The 23,420-nt window shown below is 38.6% G+C and overlaps 1 protein-coding gene across 1 annotated transcript in view; it reads right to left on the bottom strand.

Moving 5' to 3' along the window:
- ARHGAP42 (Rho GTPase activating protein 42) overlaps positions 1-23,420 on the bottom strand; it is a 61,928-nt gene that overhangs the window by 37,905 nt on the left and 603 nt on the right. The window contains exons 2-3 of the mRNA XM_072398641.1: positions 20,970-21,071; positions 15,030-15,140 (exon numbers count right to left, since the gene is read on the bottom strand). Coding sequence (XP_072254742.1) covers positions 15,030-15,140; positions 20,970-21,071 — 213 coding nt within the window. The remainder of the gene's footprint in view (positions 1-15,029; positions 15,141-20,969; positions 21,072-23,420) is intronic.

Genomic DNA, 23,420 nt, shown 5'->3' with positions numbered 1-23,420 from the left:
TGGACTCATATGAATCAGGTTTTTAGTTGCTATGCCACTATAAGGGAAAGCCTGACACAAAGTGATAGGAGATTTCATTGAACGGGCACCAAGACAAAACCCATGTGGCTATTACAAGTGGTTAGCACTCCTGCCTTAAAGTACTGGGGTCCAAGGATTGAATTTTGGCCATGAACCTGTTAAAATAGATCTATCACCACATTTTTTACTTTATATAAAAGGGTAGATAACTCTTTTATACATGGGAGGCCAGAGCTTTCTGGAATGCCTACGTCACGTATCCCGAGAGGCTTCAGGAAGCTCCTTCTATGAATGTCGGGCATTCATAAAATAAGCTTTTCCCGGAAAAAAAGCCTCCATTTCTTTTTTTTATATTTACATTACAACTAAGCCAATTTATTTCTTTTCACATCCTTCCATACATCTGTAACAGGAGAACCTTTCTAATGATGAAAAAAATTCCTAAACTAGGTTCTAATGTACTGCCTGGTTACCCAAAACACAAACGCTTGGCTGCAATTCTCCTTTAAGTCTGAAATATAATGTACTAATTACACAGCAGCACAGCTAATGATAAATTGACCATAAACCCAATGATACATGTCTAAGTACCGTGGTTATTGGTGGCCTGTGTAATATCTACAAGAAGATCACCAGCACATTGAGGCTCTTGCAGCTGTAACAGTGAATGCAGCGATGCCGGATTTAAAGCCCGCATGAAGCTTCTTAACATGTTTATTATTGACCTTGAGCGAGTCATTGAAAGAAAACATTTAATTCCTGCTGATGGGACTCAATTATGCAAGGTTATAAAATCAGAGAGCACAAAGTGATTTCGCCACAGAAGGACTTGGATAAACTGGAGGTCTGGGCAGGAACATGACGGATGGCTTGCATTGTTCTGCATTTTAAAAGTGAAGGAAGGAGGTTGGCGCTCAAGGGAGAACAGATGTATGGAAAAGACAAAAGATCTTCCTTATGGTTAAATCTTAATCCCCCGCGCTAAAATTGCCTGCAACTTTTTTTTTTTTTATTTTATCTGTTCTGCAATTCATTTCCTTTGGTTTTAGAAAAGTCGGCTCTTTCTGGTCTCCGAAGCTTGGCGTTTTTGTCTTGATCATGCCATCAGCTGGAGTTGGGACAAGAGGTGAGAATGCTGGGGATTCAGTGCAAAATCACAAAGCTGGTCCTGGATTTCAAAATCACAAAGCTGGTCCACAAAAAAATCTTTATCACTAGAAGCCATTTTGGCAGCATTTTGTTTTAAACTGAACCATAGTCCCAACCTATCTCATTCAAGTGAATGGGAGATGTTAGAACCCTTTTTTTGCACATGGCTGTATCTGTGGCAAAGTGCAGAATAGTTACCAAAAGTGACAAGTCTGAAGATCTGCTCTGCAAACAAATCTTGTTTCCCGCAATGTGGTTTGACTCTGCCAGCAGATTGAGCTGCCAGCCTAGCAGTTTGACACCATTGGTCTGAAAGGGCCCTAACTGTACAAGTTGGGGGTAGAAGGAAATTTTCTCTCCACCTGCAGCAGACTGATTGCCTAGGCAATGTCAATAATCTAGTTTATTATCTTGAGATAACTGATATTGGTAAAAACAACATCTATCTGATGTAAATGGATCATATTTGTGTTGAAAATAAAGACGTAAAATACCAACTTACAACAATTGTCCATTAGGACAAAGAAAGAATCCAAGAACTGGTACCAGTTACCACTCAACAGTCACCTTTTCTAAGGCTTACACATTTCCAATTTCTGTTCCTGGAAATGATCTTGTAAAGCAGAGGTCAGCAATCTTTTTTTGCCAGTAGGCCATTTCAGGGGTGGACAGGAGCACACTAGGCCGGACTGTCTCTCGAGTCCCGCCCCAATGGCTGCGCCCCCGCCAGGAACACCCCCTGAAGGGAAATCTCTCTCCTCTGCAATGCAGACGGAGGAGAGCGAATGTTCCCTATTTACCCCGGTGACGGAAGTGATAATGCCGGCTGGGGAAAATAGGGAAGGGAGCCACCACACGGAGGCTCAAGATCCACATGCGGCTCCGGTAGTTTGTTGCCATTTGGCTCTGCCGCAGGTTGCCGGCCGGCATTAGGCCAAAACAAACTACCGGCTAGGCCTTATCTGGCCTAAAGGCCAGAGTTTGCTGACCCCTGTTGTAAAGGAACCAGCTCCTGTTCTGTTCTATATAGAGGAGAGGGGAAGAAAGAAGCACCCTTTTCTGCTAATGGAATCTGGATAGTTTATTGGATTTATCGTTATTTATGTTGCATTGAATCATTTTAGATATTTTTAATGAAAAAATAATTTTATTTCTTTACCTAATAGTATTAATAGCATAAACTGCATGAGTGCATGATTCACATAATAGTAATATAAAAAAAAATTGATCGTGTTTTACTAGGTTTGGCTTCACTTTAATTTAGAACGCATAGAACATTTATAAGGCAGAGAATCTGACATTCACTTAAGCATTCCCTGCTTTATAAATAAAGCCCATGGTGTTTTGGTTTTGTTTATTTTAATGTACTCTGAATATGCATTTTGCTATTAAATGGTTCAGATCAGATCCTTAGCTAAAAAAGATCCTTTATTGCACCCACCTGCCATGCCAATCCTAGAATGGAAACTCATCTCTTAAAGTCCAAGTCAAAGTTCATTTGTGACCACTGAAACTATTTACCGCACTTATAACAAGGGTAAAATTTAGTCTCCTTTACGTGGCTTTGTTTTGGTCAGCAAAACCAGCCAACATCCAGTAAATACCCTTGAGGTTCTATGGCAGGCTAATGGTTCTCCTTTAGCAGCTCATCCTAAGCTGCCATTAGGTTTCCAGAAGAGAATCTCTAATAGGTAAACTTGATTCTCCTATATCCTAACCTGAAAGCAATTCAATAAGGTTTAAAATTTGATATAGGCATCAATCAAAAATCAGCCAAGGTATCTAAAACAGATAAAAATGTAATGGTTCCTCTCGGTCATGCTATATGATCTTTTGCAATACCTGGACCTGATTTTGTAATGAAAATAAATACCTCCAGCAGCCTGCAGGTGTCACTGCCACTATTCTTCTCTATATAGAATGTCATTCCTGACATCCTGACATGCTGTTCCCATGAATTAAGGTGACAATGTATACAATATGTGTATGAAGCTTTTTTATGACAGCATACAGAATTAGAAAACACAAAATGATGATCTTTCCACCTTGAGCATTGTTAAAATAATTCATGCTGAACATAAACTGAATTGTAATTAAAAGTTTTCGAAAGATCTTCATGTTTCTTAGTAACTGCAGTTAAAATACATTGCAGCTTGCTTTTGTGTACGAGGGTGAAACTAACGCGATCGGCGCTCATAAACTATAGCTGCCTGTGTCTCGGGTTCTACTGATCATTTTGAAAAACAGTTTCCATTGAAGATCAGCTTTAGGTTTTGTATTCGTTAATCAAAGTTTCTGAACGATATTAAAAAATAAAAAGTCACATGCTAAAAGTAATGCTAAACTAGTACATTATTCAAGGGCCCCAAAAAGGTGTTTTAAAGCAAAAAAGTTTAATCTTTCAAATATCACCATATTATTACAACCGATCTTAAACTCTTCAGTGCACATGGTCACCCTTTATGTGACCAGAGGTCATTGAAACCCATTGATGCCTGGACCAAAGGTAACTGCATCAGTATTTATTATCTGATCAGCTTAAATGTATAACTAAATTATTGCTATTGTGTTATTGTACACTGTATATAAATGCTTTAATACTGTAATTCTGTCTGACAATTACAGTATTTACCAGGACCACACTGATAACTTCAGGCTGCAGTTGCTAAAGACGTATTTTGTGAATGATGTCACAAACCTGTATGAGATCAGCTGGCATAGAAATTAAAAAAAATTAGGAACTACTCCAACTTTCAGTTGTTAGTAAGGATCAAACCTAGTAGTGAGGTAGCCTTACAAAAGGGGTGCTTTTCAACTTTTGGTAATTTATTTAAGGAGCCTAAAACTCCAACAAAATATATCAATTGCAGCAAAATGCTCATATGGAAATGGAGGGGAGATATATGAGATTTAAACACACTTGCCTGTGGCATTAGGCCAAGTGGGAGGACTTGAGTTATATGCTTTTACATAACCAATGAATGGGGTGGATCAAGGTCCACTAAGGGCGAGTATATGGGCAGCATGGTTGGCTCAGTGGCTAGCACTATTGTTTTTGCAGCGCTAGTTCATCGGTTTGAATCTCAGCTAGGACACCATCTGCATGGAGTTTGCAGGTTCTCCCTATGTTTGTGTAAGTATTCCGGTTTCCTTCCACATCCCAAAAACATGCAGTTACATTAAGGAGATTTTCCCCACAAAAATTGGCTGTAGACTGTATTACTGACATATGACTATAGTAGAGACATTAGATTGTAAGCTTTGAGGGACAGTTAGTTGGTGTATGTTGGTGCTATAAATACTGTTTAATAACAATAATAGTACAATATTAAAATCAGGCAAATGGCACAAGTTTTTATTCCTGGTGGAAAATGAATAATTCAAGCAACAAGAATAGAGGAGTTTGTTGTTTGTTTAGTGTAACTAAAAGGTAGCCCAGCCCTTCTATTCAAACAAAGAGAAGATTGCAGTTTAAATTTTAGATATGTTAGGAATTTACACTTTGGCCTTCGGAGTCATTGTATTGTTTGGTGCCATACACAGATTGTAAACACGGTCTGCCCACATAAGGGCAGTGTTATGTAAGGGAATCGACATCATACAATGTTACATGTTCTTTATTTGAAACATATATAAGGAATGGGTTTAGGGATCCACTATGAACAACCAGAATTTAGTAACAGTGCTGAATAAACCTGCAGGGATCCTTCACATAAAAGCATCAGCTAATAACGTATTTGCAGCTCTGTTCAATAAATAATGTGATGGGAGGCTTTCTGTGCTGGTAGCTGATTGCTGGTATCTATGAAGATTGCTGCAGGCTCTGTCATTAAATGTTGGGTCCTTTCTAGGGGTGGTGTAAAGACTTTGAAATTGGGTTGGTACTATGGACCTGATGTATTAAAGCCCTTAAAGACCGAAGAAAATAGTTTATCATGGGAGAACCTGAATGATCCTGCAAACTTAGAATGGATTTCTTAAAAATCATTTGTTATTATTTGGCAATTGTTTTTAATTCTACATCTGATCCATTTCAAGTTTGCTGGATCACCTAGGTTTTTCTATGATAAGCTATACAAGAAACATATTGACTTGTGTGGAGAAGAGTATCATGTACAGCACTAATAAAATTCATGCATTTCATCTACTTTGCTATTCCTGCAATGCAATAAATTTTAATACAGAGTCATAAAAGAAGGATGGGATGGTATGAAAGACGTAGAAGTCTAATGAAAGTGTCCTTTTAATTTTAATTTCCTCCCAGCATTTTATTAAACCAACACTTTGCCAGCTCCAGTGGCTGAAGCAGGTACTGCATAGAACCTGCCCCCCAGCCCGATTGATTCCACCTGACTCTGCAAGTTCATTCTTGATTGGCCTATCTATATATTTAATTAATTTATTTTTGTACATTTTAAATGCAGCCATCTGCAGGAAAACAGAGCACTGTGATTATCAAAGAAATTATCAACAAATAATGGGTGGACCGATGTTGAGGCAATAGAGTTGATTTACTGAAGGAATATAGGCTGTTCACATAGCTAATTGAAATATCACCAAGCATGGTATATATCACATAGCTTAGTGAATCAGGTAACACTCTGATGACTTCAACCATCCAATCACCTGAAAGCAGAAATCGTTCTTGTTTCTTTCTTTCTTTCTTTTATATTTTCTTTCTTTCAAACTTTCTTTCTTTATTTCAAACTTTCATTCAAACTTTATTTCAAACTTTCTTTCATTAAAACGTTCTTTCATTAAAACTTTCTTTTGGCAAATATCACTGGGGTTGTTGTCACCCATATGGCTGTACAGATTAGGTTTGATATCATTATCTCTTAAGATCACCCAAATATATAACTGAGCATTGGTAATGTGTGTCAGTGGTAAAGGCTAGGATATTTTCAAGGATACTCAATTGCTGAATTTAATACAAAACCCCAAAAAAGAGATCTGCAAACCCTTAAATGGCTTCTAATGTACGTGTCAATTCTTTTATTGAATAACATAATAAATGAAGGTTATTTATTCCTATTCTGAGTGAAAAGGTAAAATCTCTGCTTTGTGCAATCCTATGAGCTTTTTATACAGCACCTGAGCAGGCAGAACTCCTGGGTACAGGAAGCAAATACATTCTTCATGTAGACAACTGACCTTTATGGTATTTGCTAATATCCATTCACATTTCTTTTAGTGCTAAATGCAGTGCAAGCAGCTCCAGAGATAAGAGTTCCAATAAAGGTGCCCACACATGGTTTACTCTGATCATTTCCATACTTCCATCGTATCCAATAAAAATCATAGCATATGTTTTCAATCACATTCAAAGGATTTTGTAAGGGTCAATATACCCAAAGAGGGTGTTTTAGGCATAGTCTAATCTACTTGTGGGGGGTGCAGATATCTCATCAAGAAAGCAGGTGACATGAAATAATCAGGAGGTTTAAAACCCGGTACAGACATCAGATGACTGTTACTGATCTTTTCTGTTGATCGTTCATTTTAATTGAGAGAGGAGGTCGAGAGGGAGAAAGAAGCACAATGCTATGCTCTCCTCCATCAGAAAGCACAGTGGTCATTCCTAAGTAGTCAATCATCAATCCACAATTATTGAACATTATTGGGGGACCACTTTACACACATTACTTTTTTTAAGACAAATATACCAGATATATTGTAATTCTTACTATTAAATATATGGCATCAGAAAAAAACTTAAATACACTATTTACAAAGTAACGTGTGAAGGTTTTTTGTATATTGGCCAGTTTTAGAGAAGCCTTTATGGAGGGTCAAATATCCAAGTATGCAGAGCTTGTATGCAAGGCCCATTCACATACAGAGCTAGAAACTTGCATGCATTAACATATGTGGGTAAAACTGTGCCATTTCAATTGGATCATCAGCACACCTTAAAAAAATGTTTTTGGCAATGCAGTACATCACAATGCACAGACTATTTATAGGCATGTTTGTGCTAAATTGCATTGAAGTTTACATTATTATTACACAGTATTTATATAGCGCCAACATATTACACAGCACTGTACAGTCCATAGTCTTGTCGCTAACTGTCCTTCAAATAGGCTCACAATCCAATGTCTCTGCCATATTAATATGTCATTACACAGTCTAAGGTCAATTTTTTGGAGGGAAGCCAATGAACCTAATTGCATGTTTTTGGAATGTGGGAGGAATCCAGAGTACCCAAAAGGAAACCCACACAAACACAGGGAGAACGGGCAAATTCCATGCAGATAGTGTCTTGGCCAAGATTTGAACCTGGGACCTAGCAGTGCAAAGAGTGCTAACCTCTGGGCCACCGTGCTGCACAACTGTAAATGGGTGATATTAGGAAAGAAACGTACTGTACTATACAATTGTGAGTTATGATAATGCATGGTACAAAATGTGTTTTGCTGAATCTTACCTCAAGGTACACATGTGAATGTCTTCCAGTAAGCTTATCAATTAATGACACAACTATTGATAAAACTTGGGAAAGTTGCCACAGTGTCTATATATATATATATATATATAATATATATATATATATATAAAATATTTATTTCAATTTTTTATGAGTTTTTTTAAAAACTTGCATTCTGTGACAGTTAACATTCCACTACTGTACCTGTACTCAGATCTTCAGCACTGCATTTTTGGAGGGTAATTGGCAGTGCTCACATTCTAACCTTGAAAAGTAGACCCCCAAATAGTAAGAAAAGACTCCATTGCTGGTAAAATGCTGACATGTGAACAAAATAGGTAAGATGAAGCTAAGTATATCTGGGTCTTAAAACACTATAGGCTCTGCTTATAAAACAGGGAATCTGACATTCCCTCAAACATTCTGCATACCCACTCGCCATCTCTATTTGGTGGGGATACCTCAACCTGATAACAGGCTCAACAGAATAACAAAGCCCTTTGTGAATAACACAGCCGCCATATATGATTTTTTTCTGTGCAGTCTGTTGGTTTCCCTAACTTTTGTTTTTGAAAATATTACACAAAGATATCACACACACACAAACACACAAAGATATGTTCATTTTATATTGGGTGTTATGCTGATCTTATGAAAAACTGCTATGATATTATGCATCCTGCTCATGAACAAAAACACCTGTTAGTAATTAAGCCAACAATTGCAGCAATTATGTTTTGTTATACCTAACTATAGAAGAGAAAAGGAAAGTTGTGCAAGGCTGCACGGCTGGAATTAACAATTGACAAGCGATAAAATCCCCATCTCAAGATGCTATTTTCTACTTTACACTAATCCAAAGTGCCTGAGGTGATACTAACTGTTCTATCAAAGAGATTTCACTCATGCCTTGAAAGCCTGATTTTTTGTATATGACACAAAAAAATCAATGCTGTATAAATTAATTTGTTTATCCTGAACTGAGCACTGTTGGAACTTTATATGGAGAAACAAAACCCGGTGAAAAGAGAATTAACAGAACAATTAGCAATTGGAACAGGAGGATCTCCCATCTAGGCCTTTCAGGATATTATCTTTAAATTGTCCAGAATGTTACCGCCTATTCTTAACTTTAGTTACTGTTTCATTCTATAGAGATACAGTTCTGACTAGATGTGGTTCTGAACATGATAAAAATAACATTGCTGGTGGTCTATGGCTGCATCAATTATACAATGGAGTGCCCAAGACTTTGTCTGTGGTAAAGACCTGGCCACAAGCCAGATGTAGGTCCACAGCCTCTGATCTGTCGATACTTATTCGGTAGGGTCTTTAGCCTCTGATGTATCCATACTGACTTATTAGGGTCCTCAGCCTCTGATGTATCCATACTGACTCAGTGGGGTCCTCAGCCTCTGATGTATCCATACTGATTCAGTGGGGTCCTCACCCTCTGATGTATCCATACTCCTCTGATGTATCCATACTGACTCAGTGGGGTCCTCAGCCTCTGATGTATCCATACTGATTCAGTAGGTCCCCAGCCTGTGATGTGTCCATCTTGACTCGGTAGGTCCTCAGCCTCTGATGTATCCATACTGCCTTATTAGGGTCCTCGGCCTCTGATGTATCCATACTGACTCAGTAGGTCCTCAGCCTCTGAGGTATCCATATTAACTCAGTAGATCCTCAAGCTTTGATGTATCCATACAGACTCAGTAGATCCTCAGCCTCCCATGTGTCCATATTGACTCGGTAGGTCCTCAGCCTCTGATGTATTCATTTTGACTAAGTAGGCACTCAGCCCATGGTGTATCCATATTGACTCAGCAGGTCCTCAGCCTCTAATGTGTCCATACTGACCCTACTGGCCGGGGTTGGAGCAGAGTATGCAAACCTCTTTCCTTCTACTTCTCTCACCATGTCTGGGCTTATTTTACAACCCATGTTCATGCAAATGTCATCATGGCATATAACAATGATCTTCATCAGTACAGCAAAGGAAAAGGCCAGAAACACGTTTTTCATTTTGGAGTGCTATTCTTTTCAATATGACATCCTACTTCCAACTTCAATAGCTTATTACACACCAAAAGGTAGTTGGCATGGGTCAAAAATGTGAAATTCTTAATTTTTTTTTTAGAAAAAGCTGAAGCACAAACACCTGTTTCTATATACAACCACTCATCTGTCTCATACTATTTTGTCTAAAGTTGGGATGTCGAACATATGGGCCACAGTCTGGTCCCCCAGGTCATTGTGCTTGGCTTGCAGACCTACAACCGATATGCTGCAACCACTGCACCAGAGAGGAATCACAAACTAAACGATAACCTTCTCATCCAGAATGCGAGTGAGATACCATGAAGGCAGATGGGTAGTTTCCAAGTAATTCCAGAGAAGGAACTGCTAATGGGCCATGCCAAATAATGAAATTAGAATTTTCTCTAAGCAGATAAATAAAAAAGAATAAATTGCATGGTAAACCATTCAGACAATGACGTGTTTAATGGATAAGCTTCTGAGCTAATCAGCACTAATAAGCATGGGCAAATATATGAAAATAATTACAATCTATACATAGCAAATACCTTTGTATAAAGCAAAACATATATTTATGAAAACACCTATACTAAGCTCTACATTTCCCCCCGCCTCATCCCTTATATTTCCAATTACCAATGCCGTCAAGCCTAACCAGGCCTGAGCATTGCAAACTGAAGCATCTTGTGTCAATATTTTTCTCTAGCCCTTATCATAAAGCCATCTCTCATCTGAAATGAAGAGTGATCAGCAAATGTAACTATAGCAGAATGCTCCGAGTCTTTCATTTGCTGAGTCTACTTTCTGTATGCAATGCCCTCTAATCCGCTCCAAACACCAACAAAGAAACCCCTACTGCTGTGATTACTGTGGATTAAAAGGCAGTGTGCGGCGGCACGGGTGAAAAATCAATATTTCATGCATGGCGATGCTGTGCAGAACTTGCCAAGTTTAGACTGGAGCACAATGGCTCATTGACAGATCTAAGAAATATAGGGCTGAAAAGTGAAGTATGCCTGGTTTGTCCTTCAATCTACAGAACTCTCCTATTTCTCCTTCCATTACTTTATTTTTTAGCCCTGTAGAAAGCTTATTCCTTCCGTCAGTCTGGCTGATTTAGATAATACCAAGGAAATAATCCAAGGAGTTTTATTATTGGCTATTTTTCACTTTTTAAATCCCCATTTACATTTTTTTTAAAAGGGAAGTCCACTCAGCAAGTGTCAAAGACCTGAATATGAATCATTAATGTGTCTTGGTGTCCTGCCATCTGCACTGCATTTTCTTCAAAGTGACCCTACTGCTAAAACTACAAAATGGAAACATTTCCACTATGTTAAAGTGTATGTAAGGGCTTTTAAGAAAAATGAGCACATATTTGTAGTACATGCTTTGTTCCTTGTGCTTTATCCCTTTATTGACCCTAGAAGTACAGAAAAATACCTGTGAATTTGCCACAAAATGCACTCTGCTCCTGAATCCTGTTGTGTGCCCCCAACACCACGCATTTTTAAAGACCAAGTGGTGTCAGCCTCCCTGTGTTGTTTGCTACACTACACAGCTCTCAAAATTACCACTGTCAGAGATAATTTGTTCTGTAGTTCATGGCAAGACATAGAAGAATTAGGCTATGCACACACCCTTTATTACTGCTTCCCAAGACGTACAATTGTGATGGTCTTGTAAGAAATTCTAGAATGTGTACAGCTGCCCCTTAATGTCATTTAGTAATTCGCCATGATGGATCATTAAACAATGGAGTTGGTTTGACTGCTGTCTTATCCAATGGAGGAGGACACAGCAGGTTCTCCAACCCTACTTCCACTGAGTGAACAACGCTGTGCCTTTTACGCTGGAAATGCTCAAGAACAGGGCACTTTGGTTTCATCCCAAAGTGCTTCCATTGATATATTAAACAGATCAAAAGGAAGAAAATACACTTTGAAGGGAAAAATACACTTTGAAGAATATGTTGAAAGCAGCGGACTCTTTGGCATCGTACAAAGATACAAATACAAATGTTGACCAGCACTTCTAGGTACATTGAACAGTGAGTCCTCCAGGGGGCCACCACTTTATAACAAGACTAAACAGGTAGCGTCTGTCAAGAACCACAGAACCTAGTGAGGGGCTAGGAATGGCAAAAAATTGTAAAACTAACTTGGCGGACAAAAACGATCCAATCAATTTGGCATTTGGTCAGGTAGCCAACAAAGGATCCTTGCCATCCCATCCCAGGGAGGTGCATTGAATGGACAACCCTTGTAGGCTCAATAGAAAGTCCCATGAAGCTTTGCAGGGGATTAATATAAAATATACAGATGTAAGTATTAACAGGTTCTGCACAAATTTGTGTTGTATTTGGATCATATCTACCCATATCTGCTTAGTGATTCTACGACTTGACTTCCTCCTACAAGCTGTGTCTTACATAAGGCCATATTTCCCAATATAAATATATAGTCATAACAGTTATAGCTGTTTACTGGCATATTAAAGCATTCTGTGGCACTGCTATACTGCAATTATCATATGTAAAAAGATGAGAAGCTGTTCCTGGACAGACAGATTAATTACAGGAGTGTGGTCTAAAGCCACCCATCATCCAGGAAATGTACGGGCTACATACTATATATACATATGTTAGGTCTAATAAAGCAGAAATATATGTCTGTCTTTAAAATAACAGTTAACAGTGACAGATTACATTAGAGATAACACTCTAAAAAAACATCTGCTGCCTTGCCGATAATTACGTGGACATGGCAGACAGGAAGCCCACAGGAAGACACAATGATTACTGAACATAATAAAAGGTTTATTTAACAAGACGGTGTGCTTTGACGGAGTTATGCTTTGCTTAACGTAGCACTCCCGGCAGTTCTTTTGTAGACAATTTGTTCATTCAATATTTAAAGTAAATATTGGTTGTATTATTACCTCTGATCTATGTTTATTTTACCCTGTGTATAATACTTTGCGTGCAAAAAAATCAGGCTGAGAATGTGGGTGCCGGCGCTTCCAGACAAGCAGGAGTAAAAATGTATAGCATGGCACTAACGTATTTCAGGTTCTCTTGTGAGGGGTGATATAGGGGGGAATGTTTAGGGGGCATAACACAAGCATGGCTGGGTAACTTACAGCCCTATGAGCATTGGGCAGGATTTATTAAAGCTCCCCCAGACTGGAAAAGATACCATACTAAGGGATAATCTAAGCAAACCTGGAATTATTTTCTTAAAAATCAAGTGCTATTGGTTAGCAAATGTTTCCAATTCTAGACCAGATCTATTTTAGACTTGCAGGATCACCCAGGTTCTCCCATGATAGTCTGTCTTCTCCAGTCTTGGAGAGCTTTAATAAATCAGGCTCATAGTGTTAGGGTGCAACAAGGTAATACAGGAAGCTGAACACCTGCAGACATGGAATTGGGTTGCCATCCAGCTAGCAGTAAAAAGCTGACAACTATATATTTAAATATGCATTAAGCTATTTTATTTTAACTTATAGTAACCAACAAAAAAAATCATCATTAAGACCAGGGGTAGGCAAACTCCGGTCTTAAGGCCAGATAGGGGCTAGCCAGTAGTCTGTTCGGGCCTAACGCCCCCCTGGTCAATCCGGCCTAATCCCGGCTTGCAGGCGTCGGAAAACCGCGGCTCCTAAATCCCATGCGGCTCTTGAGCCTCCTTGTTATGCCTCCCTTCCCCATTAACTGCGGCCAACATTAACACTTCAAACCACTGGGGTAAGGTGACATGCCGTATGAATTGTGGAGGAGAGGGATTTCCCTTCAGGGGCTTTCCTGGTGGGGGGCAGAGTCATCAGCGCAGGACTCGAGAGAAAGTCCGGCCTAGTGTGCTTTCTTGACCTCCTAAAATGGCCTAGTAGCCAAAAAAGTTTGCTGACCCCTGATTAAGACTAATAAAATAAAAGACTAACTAAATATAAAACTGGAGGCAAATTCTAAAAGCAATCATAATAAATAATATAAACTATAAGTATCCTTTTTAAACAAATTTTCCTGATGCAAAAACCATTGAGTAGTTGAGCTTGCCTATAGGTATACAGCTGTCTGACCTCTTCTATCTTTTAGTTTCCTGTTGAAAGATTGTGGTCAGACAATTGCTCACCACCTAGTTCCTGCAAATCACTTGTGTTCAGTTCTAGGGACACGTGAACAAACGTGCGCTGTACACACTGCACTGATCTTTTAGAAATGTATCTTTTCCACATAGAAATGTATGGCAGTCATTCCCAAAAAGTTGATCATCAAATCCAGCTTTAGTCCTAGAGTCACATGTACTCATATGGTCTCTTCTGTAAGTCAGCATTGCTGGGAAATTTAGTCCAGCTTTTTATTTTGGCTGTCACATGGTCTCATCTGATTGGCCTTCCCACTTGCTGAATATTAGGAAATACGCTGTAGTGCAGTGTGCAAGTTAATTTACTAATGAAACAGATATTTTGTTCACCCCTTTACTTTCACTTATCAATCTGATTGCTATGCAAATTTAGCAAGCTCAGTTTTGAGTTTAGTTGCACTTTAAGTATAATCACATTTTTCATACAACTCCAGGTAAAGAATATTCCTTGTGTAAGCAGTGCCAAGTAAAGGGCTCAGTTAAATGTCACCTACCCAGTATATACTATACTTTTTCTTTCCCCTTCAGACCTAAGCATGGCACAGAGCATAGCAGGGAGTATTTAACAGACCTCCATTGCTGCTCCTTATCATATGATATTTGGCATGGCTGCAAGGTGAGAACAGACTTCCGCTTTCCTGAGTGATCAGAGATATAGAACCAATAAAATTGGAATGGTTGGGATAAAGTTTAGGGCTGGCAGCATCCTGAAATACAGGGGGGGAGATGATTGCTAAACATTTTTTGCCCCCCTCTTTTCTGGTCAGCCAGGTTCCAGGGGGTCTGGTTTTAGCAGCGAGGGTGGGGGTGCACATTCCCCCTCCTTTTGCCTAGAGAAAGGGTCTGATTTAAATACTTTGGGCACCCCACACTGTATTCAAATTTTTATTTGTTTACATATAAAATGAGCATTACATCCCAGAACCCTAACCCGAGATCCGTGTTCTGAATGTTTGCTTTATTTATTTGTTTTCTTTGAAGCTCCAACTGTCACCCCAGGCCTCTGTGCTGTTCAGCTGCCATGATCAGGCAAAGCTGTTGAAGCTTGTATAGGGCTATGGACTCCTTTCCCAGCCAAATGATATATCAGCACCAATGCTGTGACATGGAGCAAGACCAGGTAATCACATATCAAACCGATATCTCAAAATGTTCCTGTGGCTGAGCAGAGCAGTGAGACACCGAATTACAGCATGTTAAGTGATGGAGAAATAAAAAAAAATAATTATAATTGTACTTACAGGTTCAACGAATTCAAATTTCTTTTTTTCTTGCACCTCTTGCACTTTAAAGATATATTCCAGGGAAGCATTGTAGAAGTTCTGTTGCTCTCTGTCAATTATGGAGTCAGCCTGTGACAAAACAAATGCAAGCAATTTACAGTGAATGAAGGATTTCGTACCTACATCTGTTCTGTACATAATAAACAACTTTCTCTGCACACTACTCAAGTCAATCGTTGATTCCTATTGCTTTTTTTCAATAACTGTGTTTTTCATGCTGTCATGAAATAAAAGGGCAATACAAGACACAAGACATACAGCTGAATATACGAGATACGACATACAGCAAAGGCTTAAATGTCTAATCAATATGATTCCCTCCCTTTCAGCTGACTTTGTACAAAAATGCATGATAACTATAGGAACGCAATACAAAAGTGATGAAACTGGATTGTATTGAAGAGAACGATTGTATGAAGACAAGTATGGGCTCTCTGAATAATCTGTGATCTTCAGTTCTTTGGTTTTTGGATAGAGCAGGGAATGCCTAAAAACTCCAGCAGGTTCTTTTTTTTTAATGCCAGTATCCTGTTATGGAGGTGTTTAAAACATACAAGTGGGAAGAAATTGACCTCTCAGTTAGCTTTTCCTTCTTTCTGTTGACTTTTGGATTTTTTGTCCTAGTGAATAAGTTACAACTCTTTATATATAGGGTGAATCCCTCCCACAGGAACACAGACTGCAACAAAGTCCAACAGAGTTTCTTACCAGTGTTCTTCCCAGCCCCTTTTAGCCGGGTGCAGCACCCGGCACATTTCAGTAACCACCCGTCTGAATTGGGTGGTTACTGATGAGTTGGGTCACAATACAGAGGCCACCACCCGCCTACAACTTCTTGCCACCCAGCTTTAAAAAAAAATCTGGGTTGAGGACTGCTTACCAATCTCCATTCTAAATCTTTGGGTCAATTGGTAAACACCAAGAGCAGGAGGCTTGATTTTAATCTGATGCAGTTAAATAACACCTATAGATCTTTTTTTGTCCCATCTTCTTCCTATGACTAGACAGTGAATGGAGATGTAGCAGACTGTCGTCCTATCTGTCTGTCACTCTTCCCTCTTCTCGTTTCAACATGTAGCTTATTATCACATGGCCATGGCTGGTTAACCTAATGGTTTCTCATGCTGATTTTCCTCACTGCAATCTAAGCTTAGTTGATACCAAGTTACATTCTGCTGCTTATGATCCTTGAACTAAAAATACAATTATTGATGTAATAATTATTATAGAGCCTAATGAATTGGTGCATTTTATATCTGCCTAGAGTTTAACTTTTATTCTTCACTTGTATGACGTAGCTTTGAGCTAAAAACTGCCCCTCTTCCTTATCTCCAAAAGTTGGAGTATGCTGTAGATGATAAATAGCGAAGTACACGGTGAGACATAATGTGGCACATTATCTAATGTATTGCAGTTGAACTATCTCAGTCTCTGTTTCTAATATTTCAGTTCCATCCATCACTACTATAAAGTCTTTCTTGAAAATGGACGATTACATTTTGGTGGTTGGAAAGCCAAGCACTGCCCGATGTTGGAGGTAAAGACCTCTCCATATTATCGGACATATGCGTACCAACCAACTAAACCCGGCTTTGTCAGTCCAATGAAACACATGGAAAATTCATATTGAAGGATTCTGAAAACTACAGAGAGCTTTGCTGACCACCAAGAGCACCTAATCCCCATTGTTTACCTCTTTAAAAGCCTTTGGCTGGTTAGCTATGAAGAGCACGTAGTTTGTTTGTAAAACACAAACCAAATTCAAAGACATCAATGTACCAGATCAGGAGGAAAAATGCAACATTTGTAAGTAGCATTTATTTTCTGTTAAGAAAGAAAACACATGTGCAGTATTCCTTTTATGCTTAGAACATGATTTCTCAATAGCATCCATATGTATGTAAAGGAGGACAGGAGGTTTGTATGTTTGTTTTGGCTAGTGTGCTAGGGATCCCCCCCGCCCTAAGCTTTTATTATTATTATTTATATTATTAATATTATTATTAATAATAAACAGGATTTATACAGCACCAACGTATTACGCAGCGCTGTACATTAAATAGCTTTTTAGAGTAAGCTCCATTTGCCCACAATTTGTCATTCCTCCATGTTACATAGTTACATAGTAGGTTAGGTTGAAAAAAGACATAAGTCCATCAAGTTCAACCACTAGGGAAAAAAGCATATCCCAGATATAAAACCCTGTAAGACATAGTTGGTCCAGAGAAAGGCAAAAATAACCCTATTACAATTTGCTTCAACAGGGGAAAAAAAAATCCTGATTCCATGAGGCAATTGGGGGCAATAACCGTAAGTTGTAGGCCCCCGCTCCTCTCTACCAGCTGCACTCATGCTCTGGGGCGTGCTTGTAGGACACACTGGAGGTCCAAAGGATATAAGGTTTTGCATGGTTCTATTAGATGGTCCCACACAATCCAAAGCTATTGGAATGCATCCACCAATCAAATGCCTGGTAAAATGCAACACTCTCTATTTTGTTCCTAAGTTTCAATACGATTTGAAGCAATACTTTGGCTTTGCTCGGAATGGCACCTGACAATTAAATTAAACTAACAATGTACTGTGTATATTACAAAGTGACTGATCAGACACATTGGAGTTGGTGGGAAACAACACAGTATAACCCAAAATTCCACTTTAATGAAAGGACCACCTATTACTGTATACATTGTCAATGAACCAATGTGATAAGAACGTGTGACTGACAATTGATGTAGAAATCACTGTTTCTTTGGCATGCTCATCTTTGAATAAGCAGCAATTGCACTTGGCTGGGCATGTGGCCATATTTGGAAATTAGGAACAGAAGCCAAATGCTAAGATGCTTGTTCCTTTCTGTTATATAATTAAAGACGTAGCGAGTAATTACACACTGTACACTAGCATCAGCAGACAAATGTGTTGAAGCTTTGTTATGACAGTGATAAGAGTTCTTTAGATAACAGATAATAATGCAAATCATTGACATAAACCATATATTACAAGGTCCTTTATTTTATCAAGGTCCTTTTCACTGTCTGGAAGATGTATGTTGTGAAGATAGACTATACAGACAGGTTTTATTTATAGTTAAGATCCATAGAGGAACACATGGAAAGTGCCTGTGTTTAGTACTGAAAAAATACTTTTTATTATATGGATTCTATGATCTAAGCCAGTGTTTTTCAACCTTTTTTGAGCCACGGCACATTTTTTACATTGAAAAAATCCTGCAGGACACCACAAATTAAAAATGTAACAAAATTACACCATAGCTTGTCTCCAAGAATAAACAAGACAAGTAAGCTACCTACTGCCCCCCACTGACATGGAAGAGTATTACATTGCACTGCCAATCACTAAAGCATAGACACTCGACAATGGTAATTGGATAATTTCCCAGGGTACGCCTGACGATCTCTCACGGCACACTAGTGTGCCACGGCAGAGTGGTTGAAAACCACTGATCCAACTAATGTGTGAGTTAAAGGAAGTTTAAGGTTTGGGGTCAATTTTATTATGAAGCCCAATTTCTTTTTTATTTTAACAACTTTAAAACCTAAAGCACAGCTGTGCAGTAAGTTCCATAGACTTAAAGCAGATCTAAACACAAAAAAACAGTCACCAGAAAGAAGAGCTAACAAAAGAGACATACAATGGGCTTTATTTATAAAACAGGGAATCATACATTCTCTCAAACATTCCCTGGGGGAGAATGTTACAGATTTATGTGTTTCAATTGCAGTACAGGTAGTCCCTGAGTTAAAGACATCCAAAAAAATGACGCATCCTAGGTACGCAAGATGGAGGCCAGATGGGGGGTAGGGGACATCTTGCATGACTTACGGAAGAAATCTTTAGCTAAACACAGCTGAAGTTGTGCGTGATCCTAAGGACTGAGCTCTTTCTGCAGCATCTTGTAACTCTTTAATGATTAAGACATACTCTGCAGTTGTTTCTTTTTGCATATCAAAGCATAGCTTGCTCCAGAAGGTATTAAATGTCTAGGTTCCATAAAGATTTTTTTTTTTTGCTTTGTTTGTGAACTCACAGTGAGGATTGTATACAGTAACTGAGACCACACTGCCTAATAATATGTTGAGACAAACATTTCTCCTAATTGCATTTTTAAAAAAAATAATGTACCTGTTCCGACTTACATACAAATTCAACTTAAGAACAAAGCTACAGTCCCTATCTCGTATGTAACTGGGGACAACCTGTAATTGATCCTCCACCAGGGAATGTCAGGTTCCCTGCTTTATAAATAGAACCCAATGTCACTATTGTCAAAAAAAAATAATAAAGCCATGCTTTTGGCGACTTTTTGTTTTAAACCCACAAGGTACGGCACATGCCCCATGTCCTTTAGAGCTTGGCTCTGTGTGTGCCGGTGTCACATACAGACCCAACAACAACTGAGGACAAACATCATCACTGGCTATCCAATGGCTGAAAGGGATCTGCATGCTCTCGGAGGTTTACAGGTAGTTGGTGGTGGAGACGGCTGCTTTTTATAACATGGCATTGACAGGTCCTGGACCTTTGATGCAGTGTGGCTGCACACAAGTAAGTCTGTGTCATAACTGGCAGGTAGGCTGTGTATGCTCACCTACCAATGAGTATAGCTCCACCTTAAAAGGGGACAGTTCCCCTAGAGTAGAGACTTCAGGGGGTTTATTTATAAAGCAGTGAATCTGACATTCACTGGAACATTATTTGATGGAGAATCAATTACTGTAATTAAAAAACATGAACCTGGACAATGATCTAACAGGGAATGTTTCAGTGAATTTCAGATTCAATACTTTAAAACAGCGGACCACAAGAACATTTTGGTGGTCAGTGGCTCAGGCCAGTGTGCCCCCAGCGGAGCAGAAGAAGGACCCAGCTGGGAGGGCGCACTGGCAGAGGCGCGGATCATATCCCCCGTACATATTGCAGGCTCAGGGAAGTGGGCAGGTTGTGTCTCTGAACATAACCCACCCACTCTCCCATCACATGCTCAGATCTGCAATGGGAGAGTGGGCGGGTAGTGGCAACATGACATCACTAAGGGGGAAGTTTCTTCTCCTTTGAGTGACACCCGGCTCCCCACACATGCATGGTCCGGAGCCGGTAAATTTAGTGGTCTGTGGGTCCGAAAAGGTCTACGCATGTCTCACTTGTACTGTACATAGTTTTTAATTGCACGCTAAAACCTAAATTTTGTTCAATTATAGAAACATCTGTTAAAAGTAAGTTGCATTTGCTCATTCATACAAACGCCTATGATATTACATATCTGGAAGTAATGCTCCTTTGGGTGTCCACGTGGCCACTCATGGGATTGGATACCTAGGCATCGGTCATGGGATTCTAGCTGATGAGGAGCATTGAGCAAATTGCAGACTGACTAAATATCAGTCCATTAATTATCCTTCAGCTGAGCTCACATGACCAATGACTAGATATATATGTTTTATGGACCATTTGAGCTCAGAGAAAATCTTTCTGCAGGAGAAGCAAGAATTACAGGGATATTTGTTATGCTTTTTACATTTTAATAATAATGATAATAATCCATAATGAAAGATATGTATTTTTTTTCAATAAGAAACTGTGAAACCATATTAGATTATGTATGCAGAAGTCTAATTTATGTTCTTCTTTACCTCCACTGCCAGCTGCCATTATCTCTTTCGCTCACTGACCACTGTGTAATTAATAGATCAGTTCACTGCAGGAGTCATTTGTGCTAGAAATATTACCATACTCATCTTGTACTCCCATCAGCCCGGATAAGACTTTTCCAGCTCCCCGTACACAATTACATAGTAGGCATAGACACATGATTAAACCATGGAAGACGGCATTTGAAGTCTGTGCCAAGACAAGAAAAATTAAAGAACAATGTACCTCTTGTAAATGTGCTTCTTTCTTCTTTGATGACAAATTCAAGTGTTTCTCTAAGATGGAATAATATTTCTCACTCTCTTTGTCAAACTTCTTCTTTCCTTCCTAGAACATAAAAGACATTAAAATTCAGCATGAAATAGTAATTACAGGCTAACAAGCTTAGCGCCTTCCTAGAGGACCACTAAAACCAAAATACAAGTTGTTGAAATATGCAACAACATCTTCTAATGTGCAGTTTGAAGTGTACACCAGCCATCCTTAACCTATAACACTGTGTCCAGAGTGGATACAGAGAAGAGCATACTATATATTCTAGTTCCACATCTGGTTCACAGACATTTACATGAATTTCAAATCTTGTACCTTTGTTAATTAATTGAGCAAAGACTAATCATCAGATTTTCACTTTAGTACTATAAGCCTGAATATATTCTACCCTGATAACATGTAGCATTTTAAGCGTGTCTCAAGCCAAATTTTAGACACAGAATGTAGGTAGGCAAGTCTAACACTTGCTTTTTGCATACAACCCTGTGTGCTTTTGCAGGATTTAAATTTCAAAGGTTGTATGTGATAAAAACACATATGCATAGACTAGGTTTACACCAGTATGGTGCATTACCCTGATGCACTATATTACATGCTACTATGCATTGCATTAGGTCCATTAATTCAATGGGGGGGCCACCTAATACATTTTATGGTTGTACCAAAGAATTTCATACCCATAGTACTATGTTCATTTATATTGTAGTATCATTAGTAACAATTATCATTAGTAGTATCATTAGTAACAAATATACCAACACAGATAACATGGATTTTTGCGTATGTGCTAAATTACTGCAATTCAGTCACAGTTAGTGACGAAAACATAGCAGGGAAAGAAGGTACCCTTTGGCATACACTATGCGATTTTCTATCCTGGTTACTTTGTTACTTTTTGATATTACAATCTATTTTAAGGTATTCCTGCTATTGACTATAAGCATTCAATGTGTTATCCAACTGTTCAAAAACTTATCTGAATTACAATAATTTTACCATTATAATTAATCAAAATATCATCGTAACAAAAAAAGTTTTTTTTTGTTTTGTTTTATTACAATGTTTAAACAATTGAATTGTTACAGCCTTTGTAAACCATTTTAACATTGGAGGACCCTGTGAAAGAACTTCCAGGTCTTAGAGGAACCTTTGCTATAATTACTATATAGACAGATCCCAGTACATTGAAGTGGTGGTCAATGGCCTCCTACATTGGTTGACCATTGGAATGAATGTCATCCTTACAGATTATTGGTGTCAGCTAAACTGACCTGTAAGGCACAAATTGCGTATTGCTCAAAGAACCCCTAGCAACCTCTGGAGGAACCTTAGAGTTCCATAGTTGGGAAACATTTGGGTTAAACAAAAAAATCTTGATTGGTATATAACTTATATATGTTGGTAGAAAAGTGTCTAACAAAAGATTTCTGTAACAAATGCAAAGTTTTCTTTCATTGCCATGATGAGGGACCTACATTTACAATACAACATTTGTAAAGCATAAAACCAAAGAGTGTAAAGAATATCTATAAATTTGTCAAGTTTAGAAATGTTTGCATAACATCATACCAAAGTTCTAATTATAAAAAGACCAAATGGTTTGTGAAATTATAATGCCTAACAAGCATTAACTTTAAAGTCTCGGTCCACCCAACATTTACAGTTTCTGGTATAGGCTGGCGAGAAGCCACTTGGCAGTCTCTGATATCCCTTGGGGACTATTAGGAAGATATTGATTCTCGAGTTCCCAGTTCTGCATGTCTGCTGTGACTATTACGGCTAACTATACTCTCTGATGGACTTAATTCTTTCACATTATGGAAAATGTAACAGAAGACGCTTGAACAGAGTTGGGATTTATAGCAGGGAGCTCTCGCTGTGGAGTATCCATAATATATGAAGCCAAGGGTGAGTCAACCCAATAAATATCATTTAGGCAGATTTACTCTTCAAAACATTGAAATAAACCAAAAGATGACAACAACAAATATCACATGAATGTGGAAAGCACTAAAGCTTGGATTAACCTTCAAAACCAATCAGTGCCTACTGAAGAATGAATCTCCTATTAGAAGAAATGAAACTTGTCCAGGGCCAACTGGGTTTAATATTACAGGGACAGTTATAGGTATTCTCTGGTTCCCTTCATTACCTCATTATGACATTAGAACACTCAAAGCATTGGAAGAAGATTCCTGACGGTGAATGACAGCCGAAAGTTTTTGTTCCTTATTCAGACCTGTCCACTTTTGACACGATATGGAGAAGAAGTGGACCACACGCAACTTCTGTTTTTTCACTTCTCTTATACGTGTGTATCTTCCAAAGGTAGAAGAATCTCATTAAAATTGCTTTTTTTTTAATAGAAAAAGGATGTTATTTTAAAACTGCTTTTGGGTTACA

The sequence above is a fragment of the Pyxicephalus adspersus genome, chromosome 1, assembly GCF_032062135.1.
Source record: "Pyxicephalus adspersus chromosome 1, UCB_Pads_2.0, whole genome shotgun sequence".
Classification (NCBI taxonomy): Eukaryota; Metazoa; Chordata; class Amphibia; order Anura; family Pyxicephalidae; genus Pyxicephalus; species Pyxicephalus adspersus.
Note: the sequence above shows the minus strand (reverse complement) of the source record. Positions and strands in the feature narration are given on the sequence as shown.